The sequence below is a fragment of the Phalaenopsis equestris genome, unplaced genomic scaffold, assembly GCF_001263595.1.
Source record: "Phalaenopsis equestris unplaced genomic scaffold, ASM126359v1 Scaffold001018, whole genome shotgun sequence".
Classification (NCBI taxonomy): Eukaryota; Viridiplantae; Streptophyta; class Magnoliopsida; order Asparagales; family Orchidaceae; genus Phalaenopsis; species Phalaenopsis equestris.
In genome coordinates this window covers 349,641-363,534 of record NW_018165457.1, presented here as the reverse complement: position 1 = coordinate 363,534, position 13,894 = coordinate 349,641, and the positions used below count along the sequence as shown (strand labels likewise).

At 38.8% G+C, this 13,894-nt stretch overlaps 1 protein-coding gene across 1 annotated transcript in view; it reads left to right on the top strand.

Moving 5' to 3' along the window:
• LOC110032749 (cleavage and polyadenylation specificity factor subunit 3-II) overlaps positions 1–13,894 on the top strand; it is a 98,551-nt gene that overhangs the window by 38,274 nt on the left and 46,383 nt on the right. Inside the window, exon 9 of the mRNA XM_020736495.1 lies at positions 1,565–1,634. Within this exon, the coding sequence (XP_020592154.1) occupies positions 1,565–1,634 (70 nt within the window). The remainder of the gene's footprint in view (positions 1–1,564; positions 1,635–13,894) is intronic.

Sequence of the window (13,894 nt, the reverse complement as noted above, 5' to 3'; positions counted from 1 at the left end):
TCAAAAGTTGGAGCAGTAGGCAACCGTGATGGTGATAGAAGTAGCTAGCGGCGACGACGACAGTAGGGGGCAGTAGGAGTAGACATTGGTGACAATTATAACTGAGGAAACAAGCAACAATGTGATGTTATCAGCAAAGTAGAAAGTAGCGGTGGCTGGTGCTAGCATCTGAAGTAACAGGCGTGATGCTGGGAAGCTTAACTGGAAAAATGGGAGCTCTTGCATGTGATGGTGCAGTGATAGTGCAGCTTCGATTCATATTTGAACCATCTAAGGGGAAAAAACACTAAGTGCGAGAGGTGCATGCCTCATCGAAGTAGAGAAGGTGCTCCCCAAGCAATGTGAGGCGTACGCCTCGTTTGAGCTGCTCGAAACATACGTCTCAAAGCATTTTTTTTCGTAATTGCGCTAAGGAGGGCCTAGACGCGTTTCAGATTACATAATTTTAAACATTGCTCTAAAATTTGAGCATTTTGGATTAGGTTTCCAATAATGATTATATTATTTATAAACTTAAATTATTGAATGCTCGTTTATTTTTTTATTTTATGGTGTTTGTTAGGTGAAGTTATTATGGTTTCTGAAAAGTTTTATTGAAATAGATTTAAACAAAAGTTCTGTATAAAGAATGAGAGGCTTTAAAATGATGCTCGTAGTTTAGATTTTTTTTGAGCGCTTAAATAAAATACTGAGCCCTTACAGAACAATGACAATCACATTCCCCACTGGGATTATACTTTTTTTATGGGGTGGTGCATATCTAGGAGAGTAAAAGGCATATATTTTTTGTAAATTGCTTGCAAGCAATAAATTTTTTAGAGATTTCACTTGAATTTGACAATATATTTGCACAAATTCACCTAATGTAGTAAAAATTACATGAAGTTGATTGAACAACCAAGTTTCACAAAAAAATTGAACAAAATTTATCAAGGATATGCACATGGATTAATTTTGATTTTTCATGCCATGCTTAAGAACTTGGAAGGCTCAATGGTCACACTGGCTATTATTCTTTCTAATGCGCTGTCAATTGGCTACAAGTATTCCTCTTTAATGCTTAGAGATTCATTTTAACTTCTGATGGTAGGAGGATGTGTAATACTTCTTTGTGTTGAATTATTTGTTGAGGACCTTAGTTATTAAGCAGAAAAATCCTGCCATTAATGGCTAAGTGCAACTTAACTATTGTTTAGCACTTTAAGAAGAACTATTAACATGAGTTGATGCATATGAGATTAGGGGAGTAAATTGTGAAGTGGATGCTTGAGATGATTTGGAAAAGTATTAAATGTGGTGTTGTTGGTTTGATATCGACTCATCCTTTTTTGTGCTATATGCATGTATCTTCTTTTAATTTTTCATGCTTAAGAATTATTTACTTCATTGTTCTTTTATTGAGCTCGGCTTTCAACCGGTCAAGGATTAAAAATGAGGCACCGCTTTCTTGTCATCAATAACAAAGCGATGGTGAAGCTATACTCTTTGTTGGGGCTGATCTTTAACCCTTAAAGTTTTGCTACAAGCTGGATATTCTAGTTTGTTTATTTGGGTGAATTTGTAGGAACTTTGTTTGTTGTTGGATGATTACTGGGAACGCATGAACTTGAAGGTTCCTATCTATTTTTCAGCCGGTAAGTGGAATATGAACAAGTATTTGTAAGCTATTAATGGCAAGTTGAAGATGTGGCTACTTTCTAGTATAATGCATTTTATTTCCTAGCTAAATTCATTTGGATACATGATTTGTTGTTCTGCTAAAAATTAGTTATTTACAAATAATTTCTTCATATATTTTTGTGTCTGTTTATATGCATGGCATTTAATTGACTAGCTTGCTTATGACATATGATAAGTACTTGTTCTTTTATATCACAATGGATGGACATTGTGACTTTTGTCATTCACAAATTACATATAACAAGCGTACATTACTACTTACAACTTACAACGATATCCACAAAGCCATTGCATAGCAGCCCAAAAAAACTCCGATTCACATGCATGTTGTATTCTGGTTAAAAGTTTAATTGTTAAAACCATTCATCATAGAAGAGAACCAAACGTACTTACTAGTAGGTAACTCAAAATATCTCATTAAGCTCACGATATACAACTAATAATTGACCAAAATTTTAAGCTTAACTACACCCTATTGTGAAGGAATTCACTTAAATGCTTTAATGATTTTACAAAATGAAGGACCTAGTATCTAAGAAATACTGCATATAAAGGGGTGTCTACTAAATTCTATGGTAAAATTTAAAAGTACTGCACAACAAGGTAAGTCATTATGCATATGCGGGATTCTACTTTGATTGTTTACATGGTACGAGAAGTAGAGTTGGGTCAAATGACTAATAATTTGGGATAGGGAAATTTATTACACATCTAACACCTAAACTTTGATATTTACATTTACAACACTTTGGTGTCATAAATCTATGCATGAAAAGGTGTGTTTCACTTCTAAAAAGTAGTAATAGTGGTGAAGTTAAAGATTTAAGTGCTATGCATGTAAAAATGAAAGTTTATATGCTAAATATTTAAATAGATAAGATTTGTGTGGCATGTATGTAAATCACCCTATGAGAAAATGGAAACATGCAGTTACTACGATAGATGTAGTTAGTGAGTCGATGATGATATTTATAATTTTCGAATATAATATTAACAGATTATTGACTTGAATAATTCAATATGATAATATCATTAATTTGCATTTTTCTTGAAATATTTGATCAGTTTACGTAAACATTGTAAGAGCTGCTAATGGGTTTTCTTTCAGCGGAAATAGTTAATTCTACCAAGTGGATATGCATGTTTGTCGATGCTCATGAGCTAAACAATAGAATTATACTGGCAGCTCATACCTTCCATGCAAGTTACAAACATTGCTGCCTTGTGCAGTTTAACGATGTTGTCATCATATCGACCTTGTAGTTGTCAAGGTTGCAACGTATTAGTGTTACCATGATGCCTGTAATACACTCAATATATTTTCAATGTTATGAAGAGATGATGAATTGTTTGGCAGCCTTGCACAAGTATAAGATGTGAATTGTTAACAAGATATTGATGCATTCTTTTGGTTAATGATGCGAATGTATAATCATATCGAAATTAGAGGACGAACTATTTTAAAATTTTCTTGTTTCAGTATCTATTGCACTACCTATCTTAATTTCTTAAAGATATTTTGTCATCAACGTTGTCTAGGGTTATCACCATACATTTGGAGCTGAAGTGAAACATTCTAGATTAAGTACAATAAAAAGGTTATGAATACAATGGTTTGAAGTTCTAACAATTAAATTTATAAATGAATACCGTTGTGTAGTTAGGCCTTCAATTACTCCTAAATTTAAAGAATTCATAAACTGCCTAAGCAATCTTGCTTACATTTATAAGCTCATTAATTTTTTTGGTAAAATTAGCTTAAAAGAATCACATGAAAGCTCGAGTTTAATTCTACGATTCTCTGAAACACAACCTAAACTTAAATCCCCTTATTATGCGACTCTTGCCAAAATTTATTTTTCTTTCCAAACAGCCTCATTATCTATTTTGGATAGGTTGAATATGTCAACATGTATATGTTAGTTCGCAATGTGAGCTATGGCTCATTGATTGTAGGGTCGCAAAATATTTGACTGGCGGGCAAAACAAGGAAAGCTAGGGGGTGTGCTCGACTAATCAAACATCTCCTTCCATGAACAAATTTTAAGAACAACAAATGCACTTTGTTCTGTCTCTCGAAAAAAATAGAAAGAACTCTCCCTCCAATCATCTTAAGAGCAAGAAGATAGGCAAAAGGAAGGAGAACAGTGCCACACACCTACCTAGCTTCTTATTGTGTTGATGTTTTGTGCTTTAACTAAAAAACTATTGATATCGGATTTCACCCAAAATGTGATTGGAAAACAGGTTTTTTTGCTAAAAAATAACGAGGATAAAATCAAGACCCAAAAGCAAGAAAAGACAATACACTACAACACGGATCTCTGGCTAGGGCGAGTCGGGACAGTTGGCGGACAATGATGAGAGGGACTGTGATAGGTGGTGGTAGTTCAACTGGGTGTAGGAGGTGTTGCGGATATAGGATTGGTGACCAGAGGGTTGGCAACATGATGGCTTAAGGGGTAATATCTGCAACAGGTGGAGGTGCTGGTGGAGCTTGCGGTGGCAGCTGGAAAAGTAGGAGGGTCCGACGATGGCACCTGAGGGCTGGAAGGTGTAAGGCTGCAATAGATGGAGGGTCTGGATGGTTACGACAACTGCAATTAGTAGGTGAGGTGTTTGATGTAGTAGCAGGGGTGAAAGGGGACTGATAGCTCAGAGACAAGATAGATGGGAGTGCATGGAATGCAACAAGTAGGAGAGGAGGGTATGCAAAGGATTAGGTCGAGATTGTCATCACTTTAGAGCAGGATACAACCGGAGCACCACCTGACTTGAATACAACCCTAGCAAGTGAGAAATACCAATGGTAAGACTAAGCCCTAAACAACAAAAAAACATCTTTATAATAAAAGATAACTAGGAGAAGGAAACAACTCCCCTTGGGCGGCAATAGCTCTAAACCCTAAGCAGGGTTCAACTGGTTCATCCTCCTTAATGAACTGACATCCTCCTTGCCGAATCGGGTTAAGCCAGTGCAACCCCTTCTCCGCGTCAATCTCCCGGGATTAGGAAGCTTTTATTTTATTCATCGAAGCTTCTAGCTCTTTGTAGTATGGTGTCAAGTCCGCGACATTTAACATAGCAGACACGTTACACTCTCCTAGTAGGTCAATTTTATAAGCGACCATTCAACTTCCATAGTATTCTGAAAGGTCCATCTGCTTTGGAATTGAGTTTCCAAAATGCTCTTGCTGAAAGTTTTTCTTTTATGCCAGCTGGATCCACACTAAACCTTCTTCTTGAAAAGTCATATTCTTTCAAGTCTTATTCTCCTCTGCTTCGTATTTACGGTTCTTCTTAGTGATCTCCTTTTAAATCTCCTCATGGAGCTTTTGAATTTCACATACTCGTTCCTCACCATCCTCACTAATCTCTGATGTTGGCAGGAGAGGTACCGATTCGAGTGCATTGAGCGGGTTGCTAATGTACACCACCTCAAATCGCATGCATCTCGTACTTTGACTCGTGAATCTATTGTAAGCAAACTCGGCTTTAGCTAGAATCAAATTCTACTGCTTAATATTCTTCCCAACAACGCATCTCAGAAAGTTCCCAAGATTTTACTATCTCTGTCTGACTGTCTGTGTGTGGGTGAGCTGCTGAACTGAAATAAAGCTTAGTGTCTAGCTTCCCCCACAGGGTCCTCTAAAAGTGACTCAGAAACTTGACATCCCTGTCATAATTGATGATCTTGGGTATCCTGTGTCGCCTCACAATCTCCCTGAAGTATAATTTTGCGACAAGCGATGCATTAAGCTTCCAACCAACCCGTGGTTTTAGAAAGTGGACTTAATTTGATGGGTGTATAACTTTTTTTATGCAAAACCTTGGAGACCATCCTTAGGTGCTGTAAGTGCTTCTTCTTGGATTGACTTTATAGCAGAATGCCGTCGAAGTACACCATTACAAATTTTTCAATGTGGGCCCGGAACACCTTCAATGTGGGCCCGAAACACCTGATTCATCAATCTCACGAATGTGTTGGGCGTATTAAACAATTCAAAAGGCATGATTGTCCACTTTTATAATCCATACCGGGTCTAAAAAGTGGACTTCCACGTATCCCCTTGCCTCATTCAGATCTAGTGGTGTACTCGTTGCGTAAGTGGATATTGAAAAACAATGGCTTCGTGCAACTGATCAAAGAGATCGTCCAGGTGAGGTATGCGAAACAGATACTTGATAGTAATATTGTTGATGGCTCTACTGTCAATGCATATCTGCCACGCACTTTCTTTTTAGGGTACCATCAAGGCGGGGACAACACACAAACTGATACTCTCTTCGATCAACCCTCTCGCGACGAGATATTATAGCTGTCGCTGCAACTCGTACTCTATAGGTCTCAATCTGTAGGCAGACCAAATTGGTAACACTGGTCCGTGTATGAGATCCATGGCATGCTGAATATTTCTCAATGACGTCATTCCCTCTTGAAGATTATTAGTCATCATGTCCTGGAAGTCACATAGCAATGACTATGGGTCTGTTTTGGGCAATTACAAATTATTGTTAATCTGCTGATAAACAACTGATCCAGATAAGCTGCTGATCTGCAGTTGATCCAGATAAGCTAACTATCTGTTTGGTTTGTCATTTTGAAAAACAGCTGATTTGCAGTTATTTCTGGATAAATGATCATTTTGTCTCTGTAGAATAGTATTGTTTACGATAGAACTTTCATAGCTATAAATAAGATGCTTTAGAAGCAAATAACCACTTTTTAATAATACAAAAAAAAAGATATACACCTCACTTAAGAGAAAGTACCAAGATTACTAAAAAAAGAAAAATAATTAAATTAATTCATTAGTTTCATAAAATTACTCTCTTTGTATCTCATCTTCGCCACACCCAATTCCTTCTAAGTACTCGCTACAACCTCTCCACATCATAATCAATATATGTAAAGCATCATAATCAACAAGTATTTCCCTACCAAACCCCCTTTCATATTGCAATGTGAAGTAGCAATTCCAACAAGTAAGCTAGAATGTCTGACAAGATTAAAATGGAAGAGAAATAATGGAAAAGAAATATTTTCAAACACGTATACATTGCAAAACCATAAAAGAAAAAGGCGGACGGACTCTGCATATACATGCCCAGTCCTAATTCTATACATCAATATAAAATGCAGAATTAAGATACGGGGCACGAGCATCTGCTCCTGGTCCCCTCCACGTGGTTCCCGCGCCAAACACCTTGAAACCCGTGCCCGTATCTTATTTCTGCTACAAGACTCTCCTATACTCTAAAAGTACATAGGAAAATAAAAGACTCAATCCTGCATGAAAACAAGTGTCAGCGGGAAAGCTCACATGCAAATAATGTATCATGAGCCATGATACATTACAAATGCATCTAGAAACCATGATGTGTAAGATACCTACAATGGAACTGAATAAAAAATTCTTGTAATCATGGCAGCATATAGAAAATTTAAAAACAAACAAGCTCAATTTAATATGAGATGTATCATTGAACATTCAATGAGGAAATATTTGAAAATTTTTTCAGTCTATAAACAAAATTTCAAATTTTACAGGAAAAAAAAGGTGCATCAGAAATCCGCACGCAAAGTACATTTGAAAAGTAGCATGCAACAACTTTAATTCTATCAGAAAAACAACTTTCATAATTGAGATGTATCACATGTGGCTTTCAGAAAGAAACAATAGTGTCACATAAGAATGTCAAGTTAAATTATATGGATGTTAATTAAAGCAACTAGCACAAGAAAATCACCCGCCCTTGCTCCGCTCCCTCCTTCCCTCTCTCAACTTTTGATAATGAAATCATTGAAAATCTCAGCATCAAATTGAAACAAATAAAATTAGTGGCTATTTTACCCTTTCAGGTTTTTTCCCCAATAATGAAAGATGAAGTTTCTTCCCATAAAGATAATCCTCTATCTACATTCTTCAATAACCAAAATCTGTGTCATCAAATTTCTCGATTCTTGAAACCTTCACTTCACTTGCAGCCATTATTCTTCCTCAGAGCTGAAACACTGCTCTGATACCAGTTGTTGTGGCGAGATCTAGATATATATCAGTTGATATAGTATATATATAAATCAAACATGAGAACAATCAACGAAGCAAAAAAATAGAACGAGAAAATTCACACTAGAAAACAGTAACACGGTGGAACACACAGATTTATGTGGTTCGGCAAATTGCCTACGTCCACTGAGTTGCAGAGGATTTTACTACTTGAAGAATTTACACCAGTCGATCACCTCGACTTACAAGAGAAATCTTTCACTTCGTTGCTCTCTGTTCTTCTCTCTCTGTTCTTCTCTCTCTACACTGAGATACACCAAAGAAACTCTACACCGAGATACACTGAAGAAGATAAACTTACAAGAGAAATAATGGAAAAGAAATATTTCAAAACAAAAACAGACATTCTAGCTTACTTGTTGCGAAACACGTATACATTGCAAATTCCAAACACGTATATTTGCAGCCATGATACATTATTTGCAAATAATGATTTCTGACCCTTTTGCTCTACCCAATCGGGCAGTGTTATTTCATAAATATTTTCAAACACGTATATTTGCAGCCATTATTCTTCCTCAGAGCTGAAACACTGCTCTGATACCAGTTGTTGTGGCGAGATCTAGATATATATCAGTTGATATAGTATATATATAAATCAAACATGAGAACAATCAACGAAGCAAAAAAATAGAACGAGAAAATTCACACTAGAAAACAGTAACACGGTGGAACACACAAATTTATGTGGTTCGGCAAATTGCCTACGTCCACGGAGTTGCAGAGGATTTTACTACTTGAAAAATTTACACAAGTCGATCACCTCGACTTACAAGAGAAATCTTTCACTTCGTTGCTCTCTATTCTTCTCTCTCTGTTCTTCTCTCTCTACACTGAGATACACCAAAGAAACTCTACACCGAGATACACTGAAGAAGATAAACTTACAAGAGAAATAATGGAAAAGAAATATTTCAAAACAAAAACAAACATTCTAGCTTACTTGTTGCGAAACACGTATGAATTAGGCACCTGCAATGTATACGTGTTTGAAAATATTTAAGAATAACACTGCCCGATTGGGTAGAGAAAATTCTCGATAATGATCAGTTATTCTAGTCTTCAAGAATTCAAAGTTTAAGTTTTCAAGGTAGGACATAGAAAAACAAGTGAGAGTGGCTCAAGTAGGAACAGTTCTTACAGGAGTCCAAAGGAAGTAAAGGGTAGGGGACGGCACAGATCTTGAGGGGAATCCTCAGTGACTTTCCAAACTATCCTACTATGCGGCTATGTTTTAGAGAGGATGTTATTTGAATGTTTAATCCTGTTAATTTTATTATTTGAGACTTACATTTTGCATAATAACTGGTTATGCAAATACTTCACAGAGATGAGAGGGTTTATGTCGCGCCACACGACAACCTCGGAACCTAAGGCGAGTTAGGACTTACGCTACACAACATGGTTCTGCAGGTGCCTAAAAGAGAGTGAGGAATTACGCCGTGCTAGACGAGCTACCTCGAAATCCTATGAGTTGTTTAAACTAGGAAATTTTAGTTGGTGTAGACTCATTTTTGCTGTTGTAGAATGACGACCACCTCCACCCGTAATCCACTCCAACCTCCTTATCGCGCTGCCCACAAAGTCGCTCCAAATTCCTCTTCGACGTAGCAGTCCTAAAGTCTAAGGTTCAAAATGTTATACCATGTATGTTTCAAGGTATGCTTCTTATAGTAATAATTATTTAATTATTACGGGGATGTTAAAGTTGATTAGAGCGATACTGGCTAGAATCTTACGGTTCCCTCGTTCCGGTACCACTATTTTTTTTTGAATTTACTTAGTCTAAATGAGTTGTGAAACCTATTTAAACTGGAGAGATCTCGTTAGTAACCTTGGGTTACCTTATGGGTTACCCTCTCCGGTGGACTCCCGTAAATTCGAAAGAACGTGTTATGTTTTGTTTTTTTTATTGTTTTGAAAATGTTGTTTAATTTTGGAAAATCGTTTTGTTTTGAAAGTGAAATTATATTCAGTACCTGTATAATGTGTTAGAGCAAGAATAAATTGCAATTATAAAACAACAACAAATAAAATATACCTGTGTACGTGGTGTATCTGCTACTGTTATCCCTGTTGCACGTTTAACTCATACAGTACACTATAATTTGCGTTCGAAACATTTATAATTTGCAGAGAATTTAAATAAATTGCAGAGAATTTAAATAAATTGCAGAGAAAAGAAGAAAAACAGTAAACAATAGAATACGTCGTAGCAACAACCAGGAACTCCAAACAGGTGATCCTATGGTTTCCTACAACTCCTGACTGCACTTAGCGAGCTAGTACGGTGATCCTACGATCTCCTAAGACTCCGAGAAGCAATTAACAAGTGTATACGATGATCCTACGACTCCGAACAACAGCTAGGAATTTCGAATGGTACCTGTATGGGTTCCTATGAACCCAAACAGAAACGGGCAGCACCTACACGGTTTCCTACAACTCAAACAGTGGTGGACAGTGCCTATATGGTTTCCTACGAACCCAAACAGAAATGGACAGCTCCTAGGTGGCTCACTTCGAACCCAAACCGTGGCGGACAGCTCCTACGTGGCCTCATATGAACCCAAATAGTGGTGGACAACTCCTAGGTGGCTTCCTACGAAACCAAACAGTGGTGGACAGCTCCCAGGTGGCTTCTATGACACCGGGCAATGGCTTTGGAGCCTTGGACAACACCCTACAACACTCCTGTAGTCCAAACAGTGGCTTTGGAACCTTGAACAACACCCTACAGCGTCCCAGCACTCCAAATAGTGGATTTGGAGCTTTGGACAGTACCCTACAACACTTCTACTACACCGGGCAGCGACTTGGAGCTTCGGACAGCACCCCACAGATTCCTTATGCTCCAAAGAGGGACTTTGGAGCCTTGGACAGCACCGTATAGCACTTCTACGACACCGGGCATCGACTTGGAGCTTTGGGTAGTGGTTCTACAGCTTCCTACGACACCGAGCAGCGGCTAGGAGCATTGGACAGCATCCTACAGCATTTCTACTACACCGGGCAGTGACTCGGAGCTTCGGACAGCACCCCACAGCTTCCTTATGCTCCAAACAGTGGCTTTGGAGCCTTGGACAGTACCCTATAGCACTTCTACGGCACTGGGCATCGACTTGGAGCTTTGGGTAGTGGTCCTACAGCTTCCTACGACACCGGGCAGCGGCTAGGAGTATTGGACAGCATCCAGGCAGCGGCTAGGAGTATTGGACAACATCCGACAGCATTCCTATGACACCGGACAGTGACTTGGAGCATTGGGTGGTGATCGTACGGCCTCCTTCAGCGATCTAGAACCTCAATCAGCACATATCCAGTGATTGTTAAGCTTGCTAGAGCACTCTACAGTGATTGGCAACCTCAAACAGCATTTAAAGTGACAAAGCCCTCCTAAAGAAGTTACCAAAACTGCAGTAAAACTTGTAATCAGAATTGTGTACTCGAACCGAGTGGCGGGTCTGCCATCAGCTGTGAAAGTAGTCCAGCCATCATCCCACATGACACAGTCAATACCACCCACGGTAGGAATTTGGCTCAATAGCGAAAACTTGGCTTTCAACCATGGAACCTATCAACAATCCCGCCTATTCTCTTTCCAAATCCTTTTAATGCTAGTACCATCTTTGCAAACAGCAATGGCTCTTTCCAAACATATTCTAGTAGCTTGATGCAGAAAAATTTATCAATAACTAACACATTTTAAGTAGCCCACACCGATTTGTTGAAAGGAACACCAATTGTAAATCTATCAAGTCCTCGGCATAGCTACTAATTTTAAAACCATCAAGATCGCTGAATATAAACCATTAATTAGGCTCCTGTGTGTTTTTTTTTTCTTAGAAGAGGCCATTTACATACATACCACCCAATTCTTATACATTTATATATCCAACAGTCAGACTTCACCTAAATATTTAGATATTTTAGCATTAATCAGTGGGACACCAACAATGCTCTTCCAATGTTCTGACTTATCAGTTCTATGGAAGAACACATTTGATTCCCTGTACATACTTAACAACGTTGTTCCTGCAATGGATGATAAAATCAAAATAGTGTTCTCTGCTCTAACATTTTTTTTTACAATTATCTGAATTACATGACTATGCCAAAGAACTCAAGCTAGGAAGTATGAATGTCACCGAATAATTCACATTTAAACAGCATTGACAAGAACTTGATATCTTGAAGTTACATGTGCTGTAAGGAGCATGCATAAAAATATCTAAATATTTAGCAGTTTAATTTTAATTTTTACATTTATACTGCCAAATTTTTCGAATCAAATCAAAATATCACCGTATTTAGAGGAACAATCATAAGAAATTAAAATTTTAGATAATCTTGTTGTCGAAATTACTTGCAAATTTGATCAAGAGCAGCAGGAACCGAGGATTTTGAGAGCGGAGAGATTAGCCGAGCGGTAGATGGGCCGAATTTGTCGAGCAAGCAATCTATCGAGCGAGCTTGGTGAAACGTGAGAGGAGAACGAGGGCCACGATGTGTAGCGGGCTTCGGGTCGCAGAGGGAGGAGCAGACGAACGGGTCGAAGGGAGGAGCGGGTAGGAGCAAGCGAGTCTTCCTGTTCGCAGAGAAGGAGCGTCGGATGCAGAAGAGGGGATAGGACTTTTGTTCGCACGCAAGGGGGAAAACGGGAGTCGTGCGGGGGGTTTCGTTCGATGCAGAGGAATGAGAGACGAGCGGGCAGGGGTTTGGCGAGCGAAGGAAGATGAGCAGGAGCTCGGGAAGACGAGCGGGAGATGTGAGAATCTTCGACGCAGCGAAGGATGCTTTGTCTATTTCTGTTGAGTGGGATCGAGCAGAGAAATCTCGAGCGAGGGAGAAGGTGAGCGAGAGAGAGGAGCTCGGGAGAGGCGAATCAAGCAGACATTGGAGGAAGAAGGCCCTGTCGGCGTTTAAAAGGGGGAAGTTGCGTTTGGGGGTCGCCCGTAAGAAGCTGTCGGCCGCCGGAATCGAAATCCCGTCGCCCGCTTCGGAAGGACTTTTTTTTAATTTACATATATATATATAATTTTAGAAAAATATGGAATCAAACTGACCTCATATTTTTCACAGTTTAAATGAAGGAGCACTACACCTCAAACCCTATATCTATCCCGAAGGATGAACACAAGACTTGAGGATGATGCTCGATCAAAAAAACTAAGGAATGTACGACGTCCGTCTGGTCTGCGAAACCTTTGTATTTGCGTACAAGAAGAATTAAATAGGGTTTATTTTAAGCTGGGTTCGGAAAAGCTCCCTATAAGGGCAAGCCCCTATAGTTAATTACATCTTAAATGACCGAGGTCACCTAAGAAAACTCTCGATAAAAATCAGGGAATAATGTCTTCAGAGAGGTCAAAAGGATAGGACTTTACAACGAAATCGGACGAAGAGGTGTGAAAGGGGAAAAGCTCAAATCTGGAACATTGTTGAGGAATCCAAATGAAGAGAAACTAGGGGAGGTCACAGATCCTGAGGAGAACCTCAGTGACTTCCCAGTCTATCCTATGGTTTGGCTCCAATTTTGAGAAGAAATTATAAATGTGTTTCATCCTGCCAATTTTATTTAATTGGGGCTTATATTTGCGTGACAGGGTCACTCAAATTGCCCAGAAGATATGAGGGTTTACGTCGTATCGGACGACAACCTCGGAACCTGGAACGAGTTTAGGGCTCAGATCGTACAGCAGAGCTATACAAATGCCTAAAGAAAAATGTGGAGGATTTATGTTGTGCTAAACAAACAACCTCGAAAACCTATGGATTGTTATTTAATTTCTAGGAAAAGGAAAATGTTTTGCTGGGGAAGTCATGTTCTGCTGTTGAAGATGGCCGTGCTGCCCACTGCGCTAGCTCCAAGCTCCTTACCATGTCGAGTTTAAGTTTTCTAGGGTGTCCAGTTATAATATCAAATCAAACGGCCCTATGGTTGTAGTCCTCTAAACATCCTATGTAAAAAAGGGTAAACATGTTTAAAGTTGTAAAGGTGTAAAGCGTGCAACACAGGAATGAACAGTAGCATGCAAGTGGAGCAGTAGTAAGTAAAATAGGAGCAAGACAACATGCTATACATGAAAGCAGGTAGAAACAGAATAAGTGTAACATGCTGTATAAGAAGAGCAATAGCAGGT